Consider the following 24,221-nt stretch of genomic DNA (forward strand, 5'->3'; position numbering starts at 1 on the left):
ATTTTGGGAGTTCGCCTGCCTCAACCAGAGCTCCGGTGATCGCTTATGTACCATTCAAGGTATCCTCGTCGGACGAGGGCTTCAGTCTTGTCTTTTAGTTGAAGGCATCCTTTTGTGTCGTGCACATGATTTTTGAGGAATTGGCAGTATCTTCCAATGCCCCTCTTCTTGGCGAGGGTTCGCAACTTTTGAGGCCAATGTATGTAGTCTCGGTCCTAGATCTCCATTAGAATTTGGATTTTTGGCGCATTGAGAGGAGTATACGTCTTAAACTTAAGTGGTGGACTTCGAGTTGGTGTAGCACTTCGCTCTTCTCGACTGTGTTTTCTCCTCGGATTGTCCTTCTTGCAATTTGTTGCTTATGGCCTCGTTTTTCCGCTGATTCCTTTCAAGCAGCAAGGGTTTTCTTGGCATTAATGTACTTGTTTGCCCGAGTTAGAGGTTCAGCCAAATCCTTTGGAGGCCTCTTCTCTAAAGCCTATTTAATCATTGCGGTTATTGCAATGGAATGATCCAGCTCGTGCACCTCTAACTCCTCGGTGTTGAACTGATTGATGTAGTTTTGGAGGGACTCGTCTTCCCATTGTCTGATACCGAACAAGCTTATCGAATCTTTTCTCCATCTTCTGCTACAGATGCAATGGTTGGCGAACTGGCAGCCGAGTTGATCGAAGGAACAGATCGAGCCTAATTGGAGGCTTGAGTACCAGAGTTAAGCCGCTTTCCTGAGCGTGGCTGGGAATGCCTGGCACATCACGGCTTCGAAGCTCTCAAGATGATCCATTAGATTTGTGGTGCCATCATAGAGCTCAAATTAGAGTACTTTAAACTCCTTTGGTAGGGGGCTCCTTAATAATTTCTTTGTTGAAAGGAGATTTTTTTCATTGTCTCGTGATTGTCTCCAGCTTCGACCTTTCGCTCCTATAGGGCTTTGATTTGATTGCCCATCTTCTCAATTCTGTAGTTGAGGTCTGCTTCCCACCCAGAGACTTCTTAGTTGATGCGGAGAGAGATCGTTGGGACTGGAGCTGGCTCTGGAAGGAAAGTGGGAGTGACATTGTTTTTAACCTCTTCCATGACCTTTGGGATGGAGTTAACTGCTACCTTGGGCTTGATCATCTCAATGACTTGTCTGGCCCGCTAAAGGAGGAGTGATCTGCTGTTGCAGTCTTATACCATCGACATAAGAACTTGTACCTGCTCAACTAGTAGATTGAGCCGCTTGGTATCAATAGTCTATGCACCTAGTTAAGGGGGTGGAGACCTTGGGGAGCTGTGCGGGGAGCGTTGAAAATCAAGAGGGTTCACACTCACAAATTACTCTATGGAAGAAAATTGGAGAGGATTTTAGGCACACATGAATAACTTGTATTCCACTGACTTCAAAAAACAACTAGAGTACATGAATATTTATAGACACCATTAGATGGTCTTTTAACCTCCCTAATTGAATTGGTTATTACACCATACATAACCCCAAATAAATCTCAAATAACTCCCTCTAAATAAAACCCTTATAACTCCATGTAACTCCCACATGACTAAAAACCCAAAAGACATGTAACTCCTGACCATACTAATATGCAATTACAGAGAATAAAGCCATAAGTTACTAATATTAAAAACTAAGTTTAGTAACCAACATCCGTCCTTAAACTTGGTTTTGCAACTCCAAGCAAACTCCTAAACTTGCAAAAAGTTTCACTCTTGAGGGGCTTAGTAAAAATATCGGCAATTTGATCTTGAGACTGTCGGGTTACCCCCGCACGCATTGCGACGATCGCAACGGAAACACACATGCGGGGTTGTTCATCACACGAACAACCCAGAGAAGGTAGATTTCAAAAAAAATTCTGAGTTCTCTAACTCAGAAAATTATGAAATCTAAAAGATAAGTTAAAATTAAATCTTAATTATTTCAGATCTACAATTAAAAATTGTAAAGATCAAATCTTTACCTTTGAGCGGGTAGATCTTCACCGTTATCTGATGATCGTGGAGATCGGGTTCGCTTGAAGCCGCACAAATGTCCGGCCTCTACGGGTATCCACATGAAGATCTGAATCGATCAAGGTCGTGATCTCACCGGGGTGCTAGCTTCCTTCAGAGATCCCTTTTGATGGTTGGAACTCTTCTAAGCAATCAACTCTTGATTGCTCTCAAGAGGAGGAAGGAGAAGGAAGAAACACTTTCTTTCCTTTTCTTTACCATGGAAGAAGGAGGGAAGAGAGGAACACCTTCCTCTCTATGTTTTCTTCTTGTCTTGCGGATGGAAGAAGGAAGAGGGAGCCTTGCTGCCTTTTTCCCTTGCTTGCTGTGGAAGGAAGAACAGGAGAGGGGAGGAGGCCGCCAACATGAAACAAGAAGCAAGGGGGGTCGGCCCCCTTCTCCTTTTTCTTATGCTTGCCCTAGGCGTGGCCTCCTCATATATATAGGAGGAACCACGCCAAAACGGGTCTCGCATCCTGAACACCCGGGATGAGTGTCTCGGACACCCGGAATGCGCGTGCGCATCCCGGGAGTATCCAAGGAAAGGAGGGGCTCTTACTCATCCCTTCTAATCCTAATCAAATTAGGATTTAGGTGGCCCTTGGTTCATTGAATTCTAATCTAATTAGGATCCAATTAGTCTCCTTATTTGATTCAAGATCCTTATCCATAAGATTAAATCAATTGTGACTCTTGGAGTCCTAATCTAAATAGGACCCCATTGGATCATGACTCAATTGAACTCTTCAATCCTAATCCAATTAGGAGTCATTTTCATCTATTAGACCAATCATTAATTAGGACTCTAGAAATTCTAATCCAATTAGGACTCATATAATTTTAGTCCTAATCCGATTAAGACTTTAGGAATCCTACTCCAAGTAGGACTCTAATAATTTGAAGTCCTAATCCAATTAGAACTTTAGGAGTCCTACTCCAAGTAAGACTCTTGAACCTTATCAAATAAGATCGAGCCCAATTAATTAAGTCCAATTGATTCAATCAAATTGCAATCCAATTGCAATTAATTCGTTCTTCAACGCACTAATCTTAGTGGGTTAAACCAATGATCAATCAAATTGACAATTACAAACTATTGTGATTCCAAATCACAATCAAATCATCAGATTGATCAGATTCTCTATTGTGTGTGATCTCATAGGTTCTATTCTGTCTGGTAGTGAGATATATTGGGATCCCTATCGCAATATCATTGAAACTTCTTTCAATGGGTTGGAACAATTCCAACTCTTCTCATTCGGGTTCACTGATCATCAAGTGAATGCTTTTGAGCCTCACAATCCATCAGTGACACCTAGCAGCATGTAGTGGCTACCTAGCAGAATAGAATAGATGGATCTCTAGTTGCAATTAGCGTATGATACAATTCCTCTATTGTGGAACCCGACAAGATGGAGGTCATGGATCACTCGTCAAACCCCATCATCTGTCATATGTCAAGATTTATTCGACTCTAGTTCGAGATTGGAAAACTCTTTTCAAAAAAGTACTTTGGCCAAGGATTTACGAACTCAGTCTCATAAATTACATAGGTTATATCCTAATTTATCAAGGCCGATAGATTCCATCTAGATGCACCCCTACTCCTACAATGAACCTACTGCAGCCAATCTGCACCACAAGAACCCAAATGGATAGGGCCCATATTTATGTGCTCGTCAAACTACAACAACCTCACTGTGAATAGCCGAGGCATCGCAGGTCAAAGGACCAGTCATACAACTGCAGCATCAAGTAAATCACTGACGAGTGGATAGACATCCAAGTGACTACTTGCTATGGCCACGCTCAGTACCCTTGTTCTCTAACAAGCACTTGCACAATCCCTCCAGTATCTCCACACTATGGACTCAAGACTCGCCATCAAAGAAAGTGATATGTGCACTAATCTTAGCGGATCGATCACCGTCCTCGTGATGATCCATCGATCAAAAGCAATTCAAGAAATAACACATTAAATTCTCAACTCTTGAGAATATGTATTATCTTATTAAATCTTTGGACGACTCATGGACACATAAGAACTTGAATGAAAAGAATGCCCAACTTAATAAATTCATAATTAGGTCAAGTACAAATTTATGTCTCAGAACAAAATAATACGTCAGCCAAATTGCCTTCTAAGGCATACTTCTAACAGAAACTTCATGTACTTGAGATTCACTTCCTTAGCCATACATTCTTTAATGAAATGATACTTTGTATTGATATGTTTGCTTCGCTCATAAGATACCGAATTTTTGGCTAATGCTATTGCCGATTTGTTGTCTACAAAAATCTCCGTTGGTTCTTCTTGTAACATATGAAGCTCCTTTAACAAATACCTTAGCCAAATGGCTTGACAAACACAACTTGAGATGGCAACATACTCTACTTCACAAGTAGAAAGCATAACAATAGGTTGCTTTTTTGAAGATCATGTAAAAGCCGCACTTCCCATAAAGAAAATATATCCTATCGTACTTTTTCTTTCATCCACATTCGGCCCAATCACTATCTATATATCCAACAAGTGTGAAGTTATCAACAAATGAATAAAATAGGCTATAATTAAAGGTACTTTTTATGTAGTGGAGAATTCTGTTGGCCACCTTCAAATAGGATGAAATAGGAGCTTCCATATACCGACTAACAAGTCCAACCCCAAAACGAATATTGTTGCCCAAGATAACAACCCAAGAGGAGGGTGAATTGGGTTTTCTAAATTTTAGGACCTTACTTAAGATGATAGATGTATTAGTAATTTAGCTTGTGTTAATTATATAGGTGCAGTGGAATCAAAAAGAACACAATGCAAACACACAAGAAGTATATTGGTTCGTGCTCTCCAAAGCACCTACGTCCGCTCTCCAAAGCACCTACGTCCACTCTCCAAGCATCCCCTTGGAAATTTACTATAATCCCGCGGATTACAGTTGGATTGTTTTATCGGGCTCACAATCCAAAAATCCTACAATTGTTTTTATGGGATCACCAACAACCTAACCGTTGGTTTTACGGGCTCACCAACAACCTACACCGTTGGTTTTACAAGCTCACCAACAAACCTTACAAGAAATGAAAGAGAGGAAGTTTAAAGCTCCTAAATGAGCAAGAAATATAATAATGCACTTAAAGAAGAGTTAAGAAAATATTTATCGCTTTGTAGATTGCTTTTCTCTTCTTTGCCAATGTTGCTTCACTCCTCAAGGGATTGGTAGAGCTTTTGAATGCACTTGAATACTGCTCAACCACCTTCTTTCAGAATTTAAATGAAGCAAAATTGATGAAGACACTTGAACTTTCTTTTCTTTTGAATGCACTCTTGATTGCTTTTCTCTTCTTTGCCAATGTTGCTTCACTCCTCAAGGGATTGGTAGAGCTTTTGAATGCATTTGAATACTGCTCAACCACCTTCTTTCAGAATTTAAATGAAGCAAAATTGATGAAGACACTTGAACTTTCTTTTCTTTTGAATGCACTCTTGATTTTTGCAAAAGATTCTTTTTCCTGATGAATAGTGCCTCTTAAATACTTCTCCAACCTCTAATAGTCACTCCGTAGTTGTTGGAATGGAGAAACTAGCCGTTTCTAGCTGTTGGAGACTCAAAATGTATTTTTGCAGAACTAGCCATTTTGCTGTCAGTTGTGCTGGGGTCGATCTAAGCAAATCTGGGGTCGACCCAAGTTACTGTTCCACAGACTGTGGTCGGCTCATGTTTTTCTGGGGTTGGCTCCAGCTACAGTGGGGTCGACTCAAGCTTGGCTGGAGTCGGCCCTCTCAGGAATTCCAGAGACTTGTTTTTCTATCATTGGGCTAGGGTCGACTCAACTTCTCTTGGGGTCGACTCGAGCTACAGTGGGGTCGACTCAAGCTTTTCTGGGGTCGGCCCTCTCAGGGATTCTAGAGACTTGATTTTCTGACTCTTCAGGCTGGGGTCGACTCATGCTTTTCTGGGATCGACCCAAGCTACAGTGGGATCGACTCAAGGTTATCTGGAGTCGACTCTCTCAGGAATTCCAGAAACTTGCTTTTCTGGCTCTTTTGGCTGGGGTCGGCTCATCCTTTCTTGGGTTCGACTCAAGCTGGGGTCGACTCATGGTTTCTTGGTGTCAACCCAAGCTCTGTGCTATTCGTGCCATTTTGTGCCAGAATATGCCAAATCGTGCCAGGATCGACTACATTACTTCTAGGGTTGACTCTATCTCTGTGCCAAGTGTTCCAAGGGTGTGCCACTTGTTCCAAGATGTGCCAAAAGTATCAGGGTTGACTCCAAACTGACTGGGGTCGACTCTAACCCTGTTTTTCTGTACTTGAAAGTTAGTTTAGCACATCAAAGTAATAAAAGGATATTCCAATTAATTTAGGATGAATGACACATTCAAGTTTCATTTATGTAACTAACAAAAATACGGAAATACCCCTTATAAAGAAAACTTCACTCTTAGTTTGGTCAAACTGAAAATTTGATTTTCTCTCAAATTCTGCTAATAGAATTTCCTTGGAAGAATTCTTGAAGGCTGTTATAAAACATGGTAGATGAGTGTATCATGAATGTATCAAGATTGTAGGATGTATCGAGAGTATATCACTTTTCTCTTTTTTGAGTGTCTATTTACTTGATTAAGCTTGTTAATTGCAATGGTACTTCCATATGGCCTTCATGGTTTTGTAAACATCAAAATAACATTATGATTCTCAATATCCGGCCTTGCGCAAGTTAAATATCTTAAACTTCTAACAAGACTTTTGAAGAATGTAGGATCTACCTTTTCTCCATCTTCATATCTTGATAATTTGACTCCACATTCCACGGGAGTGCTCACCGGGTTGCTATCATCCATCTTGAACCTTTTGAGAACTTCTTTAGCATAACCTTCTTGAGAGATGAAAATTCCATCTTCCATTTGCTTCACTTCAATGCCCAGGTAGTAAGCCATAAGGCCAATGTCTATCATCTAAAACTCTTGAGACATAACTTGCTTGAATTCTTCAAACATACTAGAATTGTTGTCGGTAAAAATCAAGCCATCTACATACAAGCAAACCACGAATATATCTCTATTATCATTGACCTTTGTGTAAAGGGCATGCTCATAAGGACATTTGGTGAACTTGTTGTCTTGGAAATACTTGTCAATTTTGGTATTCCAGGCTCTTGGTGCTTGCTTCAAGCCATACAAGGCTTTCTTTAATTTCAAAACTTTATCTTCTTGCCCTTTCACAATATATCCCAAAGGTTGTTTCACATAAACCTCTTCTTCAAGAAAACCATTCAAGAAAGCAAACTTCACATCCATTTGATGGATTCTCCAATTGTTTTGTGCTGCCAAAGAAATAATTAATCTAATAGTTTCCAAATGAGCAACGGGTGCAAAAACCTCATCATAGTCGATCCCGGGCCTTTGGTTGTATCCCTGACAACAAGTCTTGCCTTGTGTCTCTCAGCTTCTCCTCTTGAATTCTTCTTTGCCTTGTACACCCATTTGACTCCGATTGCTTTTTGCCCGTCCGGAAGAGTGGTGAGCTCCCAAGTTTCATTCTTCTCTATGGCTTTAATTTCTTCATTTATAGCATCTCTCCACTTCTTGTCTTGAGTTGTTTCTTCAAAGTCTGTTCACTACCAGCAAAGACAAAAAAGTGTTAAATTACTTAATCTTTCCGTTACCTCATTGTTGGGAACCCGCCCATGCCGCTGATATTTCAAAAATTTTTCAGATGGCAGCGGAATCGGCATGCACGGGTTCGACGTTCATCGCATGAACGTTGTTTCGAGACCTTTCGTAATTAGGTAGGAATTAAAACTTTTAAAATTATTAGAAAGATCAAATCTTCACCTTGCGCAGGTAGATGATCACCGCAAATCTGAATTCGTGGTTTTGGAAGAGGGTTCGCTTGAAGCCGTTCAAACGTCCGGCCTCTACGGGTATCCACACGAAGCAGGATCCGATCCAAGCTCTCTATCTCACCGGGGTGCTAGCTCCCTTGCAGAGATAGCTTTGATGGCTGATGTCCTCTCTTTCAATCAACTCTTGATTGCACTTGAGAGGAGGAAGAAGAAGGATGAAGAAGAGGAAGAAGATCAAATCCCTTCGCAGCTTTCTTCTCTTCACACGCGCTGAAGCCAAGGAAGAAGACCAAGAGGAGGGAGACGCCTCCTCTTCTTTTTCCCTTGCTGATGGCGGCTGAACCAAGGAGAGATGGAGAGGGGGTGGCCACGTGATGAAGAGGAGAAAGGGTTATCTAGGGCGCCGGCCCTAGTCCTCCTTTAATAAGGATGAAGGGCTCCTACAAGTTAGGAGCCTTGACAACTTTCCAAGAGGGGGCGCCGGCCCCCTCTCTCTTCATGTCGCACCTAATCAAGTGGAGAGGGGCTGATGCCCCTCTTACTTGGTTAGCCTAATCCTCTTCCAAAGAGGATTAGGTCCCTCTTTCATGGTTTAATCCTAATCTAATTAGGATTGGCCAAATTGGGTTTAATCTATGCTAGTCCTAATCCAATTAGGACTTGAATGAACCATGACTCAATTGAACTCTTCAATCCTAATCCAATTAGGAGTCATGTTGATTCATTAGATTAATAATTAATTTAGACTTAAGGAATCCTAATCTAATTAGGATGTATTTAATTTTAGTCCTAATCCAATTAGGACTCTATTTGAATCCGAAGTCCTAATCTAATTAGGATTTCTAGGAATCCTACTCCAAGTAGGAATCCTATTTTAATTCAAAATTCCTAATCTCATTAGGATTGTAGGAATCCTATTCCAAGTAGGAATTCCAATCCTACTCCAACTAGGATTCCCAGCCCTAATCCAATTAGGACTCTAGGAATCCTACCCGAAGTAGGATTTGTGTTTAAGTCTAATTAATTAATTCCCTTTGTTCCTTCTTCAACTTTTATCAATCAAATTGATTTCTTGTGATTCCTAATCACGATTTCAACCATCGGATCGGTCAATACTTCTAGTGTGTGTGACCCCATAGGTTCTATTCTGACTGGTAGTGAGATATATTGTGATCTCTATCACTATATCATTGAAAACTCCTTTCAATGGGTTGGAACGATTCCAACTCAACTCATTAGGGTTTATCGATCATCAAGATAATCCCTATAAGTCCCACCATCCACCAGTGACACCTAGCAGCATGTAGTGGCTACCCAGCAGAATGGAATGATGAACCTCTAGGTGCAGTTAACATGTGATACAGTCCTACTATCGTGGATCCCTACAGGACGGAGGTCATGGACAACTCGTCAAACCCCATCGTCTGTCATATGTCAAGATTTATTCGACTTGAGTTCGATAGTGGAAAACTCTTTCTCCACTTTACTGCCCTGGCCAAGGTCTTAGAACTCAGTCTAACAAATCACATAGGATCACTCCTCTTCTATCAAGGTCGATAGATTCCTTATAGGTGCATACCCTACTCCTACAGTGAACCTACTGCAGCCAATCTACACTGCATGGACCCATATGGCTAGAGACCATGTATGTGTGCAGTCAAACTACAATAACCTCACTGTGAGTAGCCGAAGCACCGCAGGTCAAAGGACCAGTCACACTACTGCAACATCAAGCAAGTCACTGACGAGTGGATAGACATCCAAGTGACTTCTTGTCTTGGTCACGCTCAGTACCCTTGTTCTCTAACAAGCACCTGCACTATCACTTCAGTGTCCCTACACTGTGGACTCAAGTCTCGTCCATCCAGAAGGAAAGTGATCTGTGCACTGATTGGATCAATCACCGTCCTCGTGATGATCCATTGATCAGGAGCATTTAGAAATTAATCACCAATGATACATGGCTTAAATTCTCAACTCTTGAGAATATGTATCATCATCTTATTAATTTCTTGGACGATTCATAGACACATAAACAATATGAATGAAAAGACGCCTTTTATTTATTCAATAATAAATAGTCAAGTACAAAATTATGTCTCTAGAATCAACAATGTGTCAGCCAATTTGGCTTCTAGGGCATACATCTAACAATCTCCCACTTGCACTAAAGCCAATTGGTCATATATCTTAGGCCCATCTTCTCAAGGTGGGCTTCAGTCTTTTGCTGACTCAGCTGCTTAGTGAACGGGTCTGCCACGTTATCCGCGGAGTCTACTCTCTGCACCTCTACATCATAGTCGCGTATGAAATGGAAGCGCCGCTCTATGTGCTTGGACTTCTGATGAGACCATGGCTCCATAGCTAGTGCTATGGTGCCAATGTTATCGCAGTAAAGTGTTATGGCATCTAATGACATTACACCTAACTCTGTAATTAACTTTTAATCAGAAGGTTTCCACTGCACCCTTAGATACGGCTTATCATTCAGCTTCTAAGGTAAAATCTATAATGATCAGTTGTTTGGAACTCTTCCAATTTACTGAACCACAATTGCACATATTCTGATGTAGACTCTCTATCATCAATATGTGTGCATCCTTCTACCTTCAACTCTGATCTTCTCCCAAAGACCAAGAACATGTCCTTAGTTCTTCTCAAGTACTTAAGACTATTCTTCACAGCTATCCAGTGCTTCTTGCCTGGATCCGACAGATATCTGCTTGTGACACTCACAGCAAGGGCTATATCAGGTGGTGTACATAGCATGGCATACATGAGGCTCCCTATTGCCGATGCATAAGGAATCTTGCTCATACGTTGAATCTCTTCAGATGTGTTGGGGCACATCTTCTTGGAGAGATGAATTCCATGCCTTAGGGGTAAGAGACCCCTCTTGGAGTTTTCCATGCTGAACCTCTTCAGCACCTCCTCTATGTACATCTTCTGTGAAAGGCCAAGCATCCTTTTAGATCTATCTCTATAGACCTTTATTCCCAAAATATAGGATGCTTCCCCAAGGTCTTTCATGGAGAATTCTTTTGACAACCAGACCTTGACCGAGGTTAGCATGGGAATATCATTCCCAATCAGGAGAATGTCATCTACGTACAGTACGAGAAAAACGACAGCACTCCCACTAACCTTTTTGTAAACACATGGTTCCTCTTCGTTTTTGATGAAATCAAACGTTTTGATTGCATCATCGAAACGAGTGTTCCAACTCCGAGAGGCTTGCTTTAGTCCATAGATGGACCTTTGCAGCTTGCAGACCTTGTGATCTCCATCACTGGAAGTGAAACCCAAAGGCTGTTCCATATAGATATCTTCATCAAGATATCCATTCAGGAAAGCAGTTTTCACATCCATCTGCCAGATTTCATAATCATGAAATGCTGCAATGGCAAGCAATGCTCGGATGGATTTTAGCATGGCTACAGGTGAAAAGGTCTCTTGATAGTCAATGCCTTCGCGCTGACTATACCCTTTCGCCACAAGCCTTGCCTTATAGGTCTCTACTTCTCCATCCGAACCTATCTTCCTTTTGTAGATCCATTTGCATCCAATAGGTACAATACCTTCTGGTGGATCTACTAAGGTCCAGACTTGGTTGGAATGCATGGAGTCTATCTCCGACTTCATAGCTTCCAGCCATTTCTCGGAATCGATATCAGATATCGCCTCGTTGTAGGTTTTGGGATCCTGTATGTGATCCCTATCTCCCACTAGGAACATTTCCTCGGTATCCTCTTCTAGTATACCTAAGTATCTATCGGGAGGATGGGAGACCCTACTAGATCTACGAGGTGGTTGAGGGACATCGTGTACTGGCTCTTTATGAATGGGTTCTATAGGATCCATGACTCGTTGCTTTTCAGAGACTTTCTCTTCAAGCTCAATTTTCCTCCCACTGCCTCTATCAAGGATAAACTGATTTTCCAAGAAGATGGCATGACGGCTCACAAACACATTGTGATCCTCTGAGATGTAAAAATTGTATCATAATGACTCTTTAGGATATCCTATAAAACGAGCACTTATGGTCCTAGCCTCTAACTTGTCCGCCTGTAGTCGCTTGACATGGGCCGGACATCCCCAAATCTTGAGATGACCCAGACTTGGTTTCTTACCATGCCATATCTCATACGGTGTGGTAGGAACGGATTTAGAGGGAACTCTATTCAATAAATAAATCACTGTGAGTAAGGCATCTCCCCAAAGGAACATAGGTAAATCAGTGAAGCTCATCATGGACCTGACCATATCCAATAGGGTCCGATTCCTCCTCTCTGACACCCCGTTGAGTTGAGGTGTACCCGGAGGTGTCCATTGTGAGACTATGCCGTTTTCTTTGAGATAGTCCCGGAATTCCCCACTAAGGTATTCTCCTCCTCGATCTGATCGAAGAGCCTTAAGAGGTTTTCCAGTTTGTTTTTCTACTTCATTCTTGAACTCTTTGAACTTTTCAAAAGACTCAGACTTGTGTCTCATAAGATACACATACCCATACCGTGAATAATCATCGGTAAAGGTAATGAAGTAAGAATAACGTCCCCTGGCTAGCACATCGAATGGGCCACATACATCTGTATGTACTAGGGTAAGTATTTCAGTGGTCCTTTCCCCATGTCCTACAAAGGGCAGTCTAGCCATTTTTCCTTGAAGACAGGACTCGCAAACTGGATATGACTCGGAAGTCAATGAGCCTAAAAGCCCATCTTTATCCATTTTGTTCATTCTGTCTTCTCCAATATGGCCAAGCCTGAGGTGCCACAAATATCTTTGGTTTATCTCATCTCTGGATCTTTTGGATCCTTTGGCACTCACATCTTGCTCAGTAACATTCACAGATACATCCATATGTAAATGATAGAGACTGTCAATCATAAAACCACGTGCTACTATTTTATTTCTTAAATAAATAGAACAGTAGTCTTTGTCAAATGTAAAAACATGACCTTCCTGTGCTAGACATGAAACAGAAATCAAATTTCTGCTAGCAACAGGTACATAATAACACTCTCTAAGTATTAAACTAAATCCAGACGGTAGTCGCAGATGGTATGTGCCTACAGCCACAGCAGCAACTTTTGCCCCGTTGCCAACCCGAAGGGTTACCGCACCTTCCGTCAGCCTTCTACTTTCCTTTAGACCCTGCATGGTAGTGCACAAATGAGCACTAGAACCAGAATCTATAACCCAACTAGAAGTAGAAGAAACCGTTAGATTAGTTTCAATTATGAGCAAGTCTATACCTTCCGAAGGTGTGTCACCTTTCTTGTTCTTCAGGCTCTCGAGGTATGAAGGACAGTTTCTCTTCCAGTGGCCTTCGACATTGCAGTGGAAACATTTTCCTTTGTCGTTAGCCTTTTTCTTTTGAACTTCCTTCTTTGGCTTCTTGTCTTTCTTCTGCTTCTTTGCAGGCTTCTTTTTCTTCCAAGTAGACTTTCTCTTGGAACCAGAAGTCAACTCAGCAGCAAGGACATTGCCCCTTGAACCTTTCAAGGCTCCCTCAGCAGTTACCAACATGTTGATTAGTTCAGTCTTAGTGCATTCAATCTTATTCATGTGGTAGTTTACTATAAACTGACCAAATGAATCAGGAAGTGACTGTAGGATCAAATCCACTTGCAATTCCTTGTGCATGTCCATACCGAGCTTCTCAAGCTCCTCTAGGTCCTTGATCATGGTCAGACCGTGATCATGGACAGACTGCCCTTCGCGCATCTTCGCTTTGAAAAGCCTCTTGGACACTTCAAAGCGAGCTGTGCGACTCTGCTCACCATACAACTCTTGCAGGTGTGCCAGTATGTCCCTAGCAGTCTTTATATTTTCATGCTGGCATTGGAGTTCATTAGACATGGATGCCATCATATAGCATTTTACTCTAATGTCATCATCCAACCACTTTTTATGCATCTCATGCTGAACATCAGTAGGACGTGCTGGTAGTGTGGGGATATCTGAATCGAGTATATAGCCTATTTTCTCACAGTCCAAAACAATTTTGAGATTTCTAAGCCAGTCCTTGTAATTGGTTCCGGTCAGTCGGTTGGTCTCAAGAATACGGGTCAAAGGGTTTGAAGCTGACATTGTATCTGCAGAGAGTAAAGATTCTAGTTAGACTTTTGTACTTGATCCTAATCTGTTCTAAGGTCTTTTAGAACAAATATAACTCCCACTATTTTCTCGAATTCCTCACACTCCCCTGGTAGGAAAACGGAAATCCCACACGACTAGGATTTCTAATGGGTACTGCGGTCCCACCGATTTACATGCCACCTCACCTAACAGTTATTGGTGACACATAGATGGATGAGTGTACAACTCTTGTACAATGCTTCTCAAGCATGTTGCAGTGCAACTTGGTCTCTAAGCCATGAAGACCTCACCTAACAGTTATTGGTCCCATTTCTTAGTTAAGTCAGACCCACCGTATAACCGTAGGAATAAAGTCGTCATTGGGTCCTCACCTAACAGTTATTGGTGCCCAACCCCACCTTTACCCTACAACATCTCATGTCTATAGAGAGGTCCAGCCCCCCGATGCAACTTGACCACTGTGTCCAGCCGAGACAAATCAACATCAGAAAGGCCTTAGCAGCTCTACTACAGTGGAAGACCTATTGACTTAATATTGGTTAATCAGGTCTTAGTGTTTGCAACTTGAGCCCTTCATAAGAGGTAATCGAACAATTGGCCAGGTAAGCAGGTGGGAGGCTCCCCTTACTCAGAGAGTAAGGTCCTAATTAAGTAACCACCTTTCATGCTTTCCTAGACACCAATTAGATCAATTAATCTAATATGACTTGCTCATGTCGGTTCACTCTCGACTTGATTGAGGAGGTTTTGATTTAGGTCTCAATTTGGGTTTGCTACATCACATGTAAACCTATCTACCCGACTCTCATTCACATCACATGCAAACGGCGCATTGCAGGCAGTTATAATCGCGGCAATAATTAAAGCTAAACTTTAACTAGGTGATGATCATGGATTCTAATTAGGTCGTATTACAAGCACATGCACATCAATCGATCAAGTGGTCTTCAACTCTTGAATTGGTTCCAAGCTTCCTTGATTCGATCCTTGATCAACTCTTGATCCCATCGCCATCAACTGCTTAGATCACCTTTCATCTCATGTCTTTGCTTCAACTTGATCGTTGATGTACATCACATCACAGAAATACAACCAGATGTAAAATAAAAATAAAAATAAATTACATCTCCTTTTAGGAGGCACGCAGGCCTCTCAAAATATCAAATAAGATACATGCAAGCATCTGAAAAATTACATGACATCGCAGATCACATCGCAGGTCATTACATTTGATACCAAAAGGGTTTGAATCCTATGATCATCACCGTATGCAACAATTATAATTTCATATCTGAAAACTAACTGATTATATCATGACATAGGTCGCTGATCATGCTAATCATGATTCTAAACTTTGTAATCCCATTAACAATGCAATTAGAATCATCTTTTTATCACATAAAAATCAGCATGTAAAAAATCAGCACCCCTGAAAAATCTGCATGCAGAATTTTTCAGCATGCATGATCATTTAATTTTCAGATCTAATATGCCTTTAGATATTTAATTCTTACCTTAATCTACGAAGCCTAGGCTCTGATACCACTGTTGGGAACCCGCCCATGCCGCTGATATTTCAAAAATTTTTCAGATGGCAGCGGAATCGGCATGCACGGGTTCGACGTTCATCGCATGAACGTTGTTTCGAGACCTTTCGTAATTAGGTAGGAATTAAAACTTTTAAAATTATTAGAAAGATCAAATTTTCACCTTGCGCAGGTAGATGATCACCGCAAATCTGAATTCGTGGTTTTGGAAGAGGGTTCGCTTGAAGCCGTTCAAACGTCCGGCCTCTACGGGTATCCACACGAAGCAGGATCCGATCCAAGCTCTCTATCTCACCGGGGTGCTAGCTCCCTTGCAGAGATAGCTTTGATGGCTGATGTCCTCTCTTTCAATCAACTCTTGATTGCACTTGAGAGGAGGAAGAAGAAGGATGAAGAAGAGGAAGAAGATCAAATCCCTTCGCAGCTTTCTTCTCTTCACACGCGCTGAAGCCAAGGAAGAAGACCAAGAGGAGGGAGACGCCTCCTCTTCTTTTTCCCTTGCTGATGGCGGCTGAACCAAGGAGAGATGGAGAGGGGGTGGCCACGTGATGAAGAGGAGAAAGGGTTATCTAGGGCGCCGGCCCTAGTCCTCCTTTAATAAGGATGAAGGGCTCCTACAAGTTAGGAGCCTTGACAACTTTCCAAGAGGGGGCGCCGGCCCCCTCTCTCTTCATGTCGCACCTAATCAAGTGGAGAGGGGCTGATGCCCCTCTTACTTGGTTAGCCTAATCCTCTTCCAAAGAGGATTAGGTCCCTCTTTCATGGTTTAATCCTAATCTAATTAGGATTGGCCAAATTGGGTTTAATCTATGCTAGTCCTAATCCAATTAGGACTTGAATGAACCATGACTCAATTGAACTCTTCAATCCTAATCCAATTAGGAGTCATGTTGATTCATTAGATTAATAATTAATTTAGACTTAAGGAATCCTAATCTAATTAGGATGTATTTAATTTTAGTCCTAATCCAATTAGGACTCTATTTGAATCCGAAGTCCTAATCTAATTAGGATTTCTAGGAATCCTACTCCAAGTAGGAATCCTATTTTAATTCAAAATTCCTAATCTCATTAGGATTGTAGGAATCCTATTCCAAGTAGGAATTCCAATCCTACTCCAACTAGGATTCCCAGCCCTAATCCAATTAGGACTCTAGGAATCCTACCCGAAGTAGGATTTGTGTTTAAGTCTAATTAATTAATTCCCTTTGTTCCTTCTTCAACTTTTATCAATCAAATTGATTTCTTGTGATTCCTAATCACGATTTCAACCATCGGATCGGTCAATACTTCTAGTGTGTGTGACCCCATAGGTTCTATTCTGACTGGTAGTGAGATATATTGTGATCTCTATCACTATATCATTGAAAACTCCTTTCAATGGGTTGGAACGATTCCAACTCAACTCATTAGGGTTTATCGATCATCAAGATAATCCCTATAAGTCCCACCATCCACCAGTGACACCTAGCAGCATGTAGTGGCTACCCAGCAGAATGGAATGATGAACCTCTAGGTGCAGTTAACATGTGATACAGTCCTACTATCGTGGATCCCTACAGGACGGAGGTCATGGACAACTCGTCAAACCCCATCGTCTGTCATATGTCAAGATTTATTCGACTTGAGTTCGATAGTGGAAAACTCTTTCTCCACTTTACTGCCCTGGCCAAGGTCTTAGAACTCAGTCTAACAAATCACATAGGATCACTCCTCTTCTATCAAGGTCGATAGATTCCTTATAGGTGCATACCCTACTCCTACAGTGAACCTACTGCAGCCAATCTACACTGCATGGACCCATATGGCTAGAGACCATGTATGTGTGCAGTCAAACTACAATAACCTCACTGTGAGTAGCCGAAGCACCGCAGGTCAAAGGACCAGTCACACTACTGCAACATCAAGCAAGTCACTGACGAGTGGATAGACATCCAAGTGACTTCTTGTCTTGGTCACGCTCAGTACCCTTGTTCTCTAACAAGCACCTGCACTATCACTTCAGTGTCCCTACACTGTGGACTCAAGTCTCGTCCATCCAGAAGGAAAGTGATCTGTGCACTGATCGGATCAATCACCGTCCTCGTGATGATCCATTGATCAGGAGCATTTAGAAATTAATCACCAATGATACATGGCTTAAATTCTCAACTCTTGAGAATATGTATCATCATCTTATTAATTTCTTGGACGATTCATAGACACATAAACAATATGAATGAAAAGACGCCTTTTATTTATTCAATAATAAATAGTCAAGTACAAAATTATGTCTCTAGAATCAACAATGTGTCAGCCAATTTGGCTTCTAGGGCATACATCTAACACTCATTCGTGGCATCATATATGTTTTGAAGACTCCTTGCGCCTTTTGGTCCTTCACTTGAACTTGCCTCACTTGATGATGAGATGATTGCACTTGAGCGGATGATGGAGGTGTTGAAGGTGGAGAAAGGGGTTCCAAGACTTGACTTCCTTGCTCCTCTTCAAAGAAAGGAAAAAAATCATACTTTTCTTTTGGAGAATTCCAATCCCATGAACTTGTTTCGTCAAATTCAACATCTCTACTAGTGATGGTCTTGTGACTTCTTGGATTGTACAGCTTGTAGCCCTTGGATCTTGCATCATAACCGATGAAGACTAATTTTTCTCTCGCCATCTAGCTTAGAGCGCTTTTCATCCGGCACATGCGCATAGGCTATGCTTCCAAAAACATGCAAATGAGAGACACTTGGTCTTCTTCCACTCCATGCTTCTTGTGGTGTTTGATTTGGCACACTTTTGGTACAACACCGGTTGGATAAGTTCACCGCACAATTAATGGCTTTGGCCCAAAAATCTTTGGGCATATTCTTGCTTTTTAACATACTCCGAATTGTTAAAGAATGGTGAATTCCATTTTTCTCACAAATGCTTTTGAAAGCATTTGATGTGAAATCACTTTCTCTATCGAATCGTATAACCTTTATATCAAAACCACTTTGTTTCTTAACAAGTGCCTTGAGTCTTTTAAATGCTTCAAACATCTCCGATTTTTCTTTAAGAAAATATACCTAAGCTTTTCGGCTTAAATCATCAATAAATAAGTGAAAGTACTTGTTCTTATCAAAAGATGGTGGATTGAATGGACCACAAACATCCGAATGAACAAGTTGTAGTGGTTCCATTGCTCTTGTACTAGCTTCTTTTGGAAAGCTTTTTCTTGATTGCTTGCCAAAAAGACATCCTTCACGAAGTTGATTTGGGTGGTCAATAAAGGGCAACCCATTCACCATATCTTTCTTGGCCAATAATTCTAGCCCATCAAAATTCAAGTGCCCAAGCCTCAAGTGCCAAAGCCAATTTGGATCTTCAACACAAGCTTTCAAGCATTTAGCAACATCGGTTTGAAGGTTGAGCAAAAACATGCGGTTTCTTGTCATTCTAACTTTGACCACCAAACTTCCTTTTTGATCTCTTATCGAAAGACTAAGATCTTTCATTTGAATATCATAGCCTTTCTCTAAGAATTATCCTAAGCTCAAAATATTATTTTTCATGCCTGGGACACACAAAACATCAGCAATAAATTGATGACCATTTTCAAGCGAATCAAAATTGTACCTTTTTCCTGGATCGAAACTTTGGAAGAATCTCCAAAAACCACATTACCACTTGCAGTTTCATCCAGCTCCACAAATTTGCTTTTGTCACCGCACATGTGGTTGCTAGCCGCATTGTCAAGATACCATAAATCATGATATTCGTTTTCTTCTCCTTTGCATGCCAACAACAAAGTTTGCTCTATCTCTTCATTTTCAACATAGTTAGCTTCTTCTTCGGCATTTTGAGAAGGACTTCTACACTCCAAAGCAAAATGACCATATTTTTACAATTATAGCAACGAATTCTAGATTTATCATACCTCCCTTCATTTGATCTCGAATTGTTTCCTCTTCCACGTCTTCTTGATTGATACCATTCTTGCTTCTTTTCTTTTTTGTTGGATGATCCACGACCACCTCTTCCTCTACCACGTCCATTTTCACGTCCATGACCTCTTTCGCCTGTCCCACTACAATCTTCTTTCTCTTTCAAAGAGATTTTTGTTTGTAACATTTGCTCTAAAGTCTCTTGCTTTTTGACAACCTTCTCTTCATGAGCTTGTAGTGACCCCATGAGTTTACCGATTGTCATGGAGTCTAGATCTTTGGACTCTTCAATGGCTACAACAATAAAATTGAACTTGGGATCCAATGAACGAAGGATTTTTGCAATAACCCTCGTATCACTCACATTTTCGCCGTACCTCGTTAGTTGATTTATGACGGTCAACACCCTTGAAGAGTAATCTGAGATTGATTCAGATTCTTTCATATGTAAGGCTTTGAATTCACTACGCAAAGATTGAAGACGAATCTTCTCGACTTTGTCAACTCCTTGATTGGAGTTTTGGAGAATCTCCCAAGTTTGCTTCGAAGAAGTTGCATTAGCAACTCGTTGTAGCATGCCATCATCCAAACATTGATGGATGATCATGATGGCCTTCCAATCCTTCATTCTTGTGCCTTGTAAGGACTCTTTTTGAGTTGGAGTCAAGGAATCATCGTTCTCCGATTCCTTGTAGCCTTTGTCAACGATCTCCCACAAATCTTGAGATCCCAAGATTGCCTTCATATGGATATACCAATTTTCATAGTTATCCTTGGTGAACCACAGCATTTGAAACGTAAGCATTCCCTTTGCCATCGCTCTTTCTTACAAGAAAAGTCTTGGCTCTGATACCACTTTGTTGGAAATCAAGAGAGTTCACACTCACAAATTACTCTATGGAAGAAAAGTGGAGAGGATTTTAGGCACACATGAATCACTTGTATTCCACTAACTTCAAAAACCTAGAGTACATGGATATTTATAGGCACCATTAGATGGTCTTTTAACGTCCCTAATTGAATTGGTCATTACACCATATATAACCCCATATAAATCTCAAATAACTCCCTCTAAATAAAACCCTTATAACTCCATGCAACTCCCATATGACTAAAAGCCCAAAAGACATGTAACTCCTCACCATACTAATATGCAATTATAGAGAATAAAACCATAAGTTACTAATATTAAAAACTAAGTTTAGTAACCAACAGGGAGTTGTTGGACTCTGGCTGAATGGCTCCTAGGTGGTTGTTCCTTTTGAGCTTCAGGGCTCTTCTTTTTTCTCACAGATGGTGCCAATCTGTTGCCATTGACCTAAAGATGCTGATGCAGACCGCCTCCGTGGACTTGCGAGACAATGGACTAAAGGTGAGAGCTCGCCGGTTAGCTCCGATCAGCCCCTTCGATGCTTAAGTCAGAGAATATTTTAGAAGAGAACAAAAGGAGAAAAGAATAGAGAAGCAGGGTCTCCCCTAACTATGGTGATTTTTTGCGTTCTCTTTGCTAGAGAGCCTCTGAGATTATGTATAGCTAGGATCCTGCATCTTCAGCAAATCATATCTCAATAAACTCGGGGTCACGCCATAACATGATGTGGCGTAACAACCTTGAGGATGTGTTGCAATAGCTTGGCATGTGATGGATTACTGAAGCCATGTGGGACCAGTTGCTTCCTTCGTAGGAAGATCCTGCTTGGCTCAAATCAGTGGTCAAGGTGAGCTAAGAGATATTGGCCTTGGAGGTCGGCTGCCTTAGGTCTGTTCGTGTTGGCAGAGGTGGCTTAACCAGAATGCCTTGGCGAGTTTCTGGAGGCATGATGGACGAATCTCATCATGCCACATCATCTTGGTTATTAAATGCCATAATAGTAATAAAGCAATAAGCATTGGCAAGTACAATTGGTGGTACATGACTGTAGCATGCTTAACTCTTCTTATTTTCTATCTAGGCATCCTAAATCTTATTTCCATTTAATTGTCTAACAACTATGATGATATTTTTTTTGTACTTTTTTAATGAGGATTTGAAATCCTACTCTCTAGTTTGGACCCATAAAATGTTGTCATTCGGTATCATATCAAAGGTTACAATTCATCATAATTCAAAATAAATAAGATCCATGCAATATTATCAGTATATAAACATGGCTGGCACTGAAATACATGAACATCGCCTACAATGGAGTGTCAATTTGTAAACATAGATGGATGTCTTTCACCAGTTTTATTATGAATTTTAAGCTTAGTTTATTGTTTGTGTGTAAAATATACTTGTCTGGTATTAGTTTGTATTAAAAAAATATTTGAAATTGTTGTGCACATGTTGAATGTAGGATTTTAAAGATTAGTTTAAAGCAAAGTTTTAAATCTCAAACAAATGGTACATTATCAACCCTGTATGATGGGCAATGTCAAAAAAATTGTGATTCTGCATGAACCCCATATCAACTCGAGGGTGTCAACTGGTTCAGCACACTAAATAGATATGGGAGGCATACCCTATCTCATACCATACTTGTATGTGAATGGTACAGGAGCATACCATGGGTTTTGACACGATGGTATATAACTTTATTTATTTGTTTACAACATGTGTGCATACTAGTATCAAGCAATTAAAATTGGTTTGACTAAAAAACTTAGCATATCATATTGAATCATTTTACAAATTTGTGTATCTCCCCATCGAGATGTGTGCCAACCATGGTATGCTGAACCGGCCCGTACCAACCGGTTTAGCATGTACCGAACCTGTCCGGGCCCTGACCGGTACGGTTCAGCCGTGGAAAACGGTACATAGCCTGTACCGACAGAATCTAGCCGGAGCCAGAAAAGAAGAAGATAAGGCGAGAGTGAGCGGGGGAGGGAGGGAGAAGAAGAGGCCTCCGTTGTCATTGGAGGGCCTTGGGGCCGCGGCGGAGGCCGCGGGGGAGCGGCGGAGGCCGAGGCCGTGGCCATATCCTCTGTTTCTTTCGAAATAGGGGATGCGGCCACGAAAATAAAATTGGAGTTTTTTAAGTGAAGTCGGCAAAACGCTTGCCGACTTCACTTAAAAATTCTCAAATTGTTTAATTTGAAGATTTCTAAGTAAAGTCAACAAGAGAGTCGTCGACTTTGCTTGAAAAATTTCAATTTTTTTTCTGCGGCCATGTCGAAATAGGGGCGCAGCCGTGGCCTCGGCCTCGGCCGCCCCCCTGCGGCCTTCCGCTGGCGGTGGAGGCCTCTCCTTCTCTCTCCCTCCTTCGCTCGCTCTCTCTTTCACCTCGTCTTTTTCGGCTCTGGCTCTTGGTACGGGCCCGATATCGAAACGGTACCGAGGACGATGAGCCGGTCTAGTAGGCCACCGGTACGCCTACCGGTACCGGTTCGGAATACCTTGGTGCCAACTGTGGGCATACTATGCATGACATGCCAACACTTTCCCAGCATAAGCTGGATACATGATACTTTAATCCTTGATGGAGAATAGGGTATTGGACATGAGCAGCGGAAAGGGAAGGAGGGTTGTTATGCACTGTTGCCTTTCTCTCAGACCTGATGTTTTAATGTAATGAAGACTGCTGTTGGTTGTGCTGGAAGGAAAGATGAAGCAGAACAGAAATGGAAAAATGAATGACAGGAGGTAAGAGGAAGATGGCTAGGAGAGTGAGGCTAATGGAAATTGAAGTAGTAATTTTGTAATGGAGAGGGCAGAGATATTGTGAGCAAAGAAATTTTCCTTAAAAACCTTTTGTGCAAGTATCATAGATGTCACCTTTGAACAATTTCATATGATGGTTAAATCTGTGGATTCCATGGGAACTCTAGTTAAGTAAAAAGCTTGTTGAAATGCCACATGTCGTAGGAAGAAGCAAAAGCCTTACATTTATGATCCTACTTTGTGACTGGAAATTTTGCTTTCAATAGGTTAACAGAGAATGGGGATCAAAGTAGGTCATACCATACTGAACCGGGCGGTATGGAGTATATATTGTACCATACTAGTTTGGTATTGGTACATGGTATGGGGGGTATACCGACATTCGGTATGTTGAATTGGCCCTTTATCAGGCATAGGGTGGTTTTGGTATAGGGCCCGGTGCTGAGACATGATGAGAACTTTTTGTTTGTTTGTTTGGTTTTTAATTTTTTTAAAAGCTTGAGAGCTATAGGAAAGCTAAATGCATTGCGCTCTAGTATAGTCCTTTGCTGCAGAATCATAATGTAACTTTGTTGAAGCTCAATCTTGAGGTTAAAACTACTAGGGAAAAACAAATTATCTTACTTTCCTCAGAATCCTTTGTGATGTATCAGATTCACTTATTAAGATCCAGGCGTCATTTGTGAAGGAGAAATCACAAGAAAATATTTTATGCACATAGTGCGTGTGAATGTCTATGTGCAGGCACACACATGCATGATCATATATGCATGTGCATGACTGTGTGCGTGTAGACATGCATCTGTATGTCCATATGTATTATGTAGTTCGTTATACATGTACATGCATGCATATAGGGAAACAGAAGAGGTCAATGATCCTCCATAAAATTTTTGGGATATCAGAATGTTCTAGAAGGTAATTTCTGGTGTCCTTAGATCCTCAAATTTGTAGGGCTGGTGGAATCCCTCATCCTGCCGCTCTCTTAAATACTACCCTCCTCAACTCTTCCAAGCATGAGAGGAATTTGATAATAGGGAAATCAGGCTGTTTAGGGAAATCAGGCATCCAAACAGGACTTCGATACGTAATTTGATGCTGATGTAATCCAAATTATATCTAGGGTCTTAAACTTAGTTCTTTTCTTCCATCAGGTGTTTTCTGTTTTAAAGATTCACAG

At 41.2% G+C, this 24,221-nt stretch overlaps 1 protein-coding gene across 1 annotated transcript; it reads right to left on the reverse strand.

The window, feature by feature from the left end:
- Positions 1–6,759: 6,759 nt before the first annotated feature.
- On the reverse strand, positions 6,760–20,215 carry LOC103699405 (the record flags this gene model as incomplete). Its single annotated transcript, XM_039120345.1, has 4 exons — positions 19,392–20,215; positions 19,091–19,326; positions 7,039–7,316; positions 6,760–6,948 (listed from the first exon to the last, which is right to left on the reverse strand). Coding segments are annotated over exons 1-4 (1,527 nt in total), but the record flags the coding sequence as incomplete, so codon positions are not given.
- Positions 20,216–24,221: the final 4,006 nt, after the last annotated feature.

The sequence above is a fragment of the Phoenix dactylifera genome, unplaced genomic scaffold, assembly GCF_009389715.1.
Source record: "Phoenix dactylifera cultivar Barhee BC4 unplaced genomic scaffold, palm_55x_up_171113_PBpolish2nd_filt_p 000782F, whole genome shotgun sequence".
Taxonomy (NCBI): domain Eukaryota; kingdom Viridiplantae; phylum Streptophyta; class Magnoliopsida; order Arecales; family Arecaceae; genus Phoenix; species Phoenix dactylifera.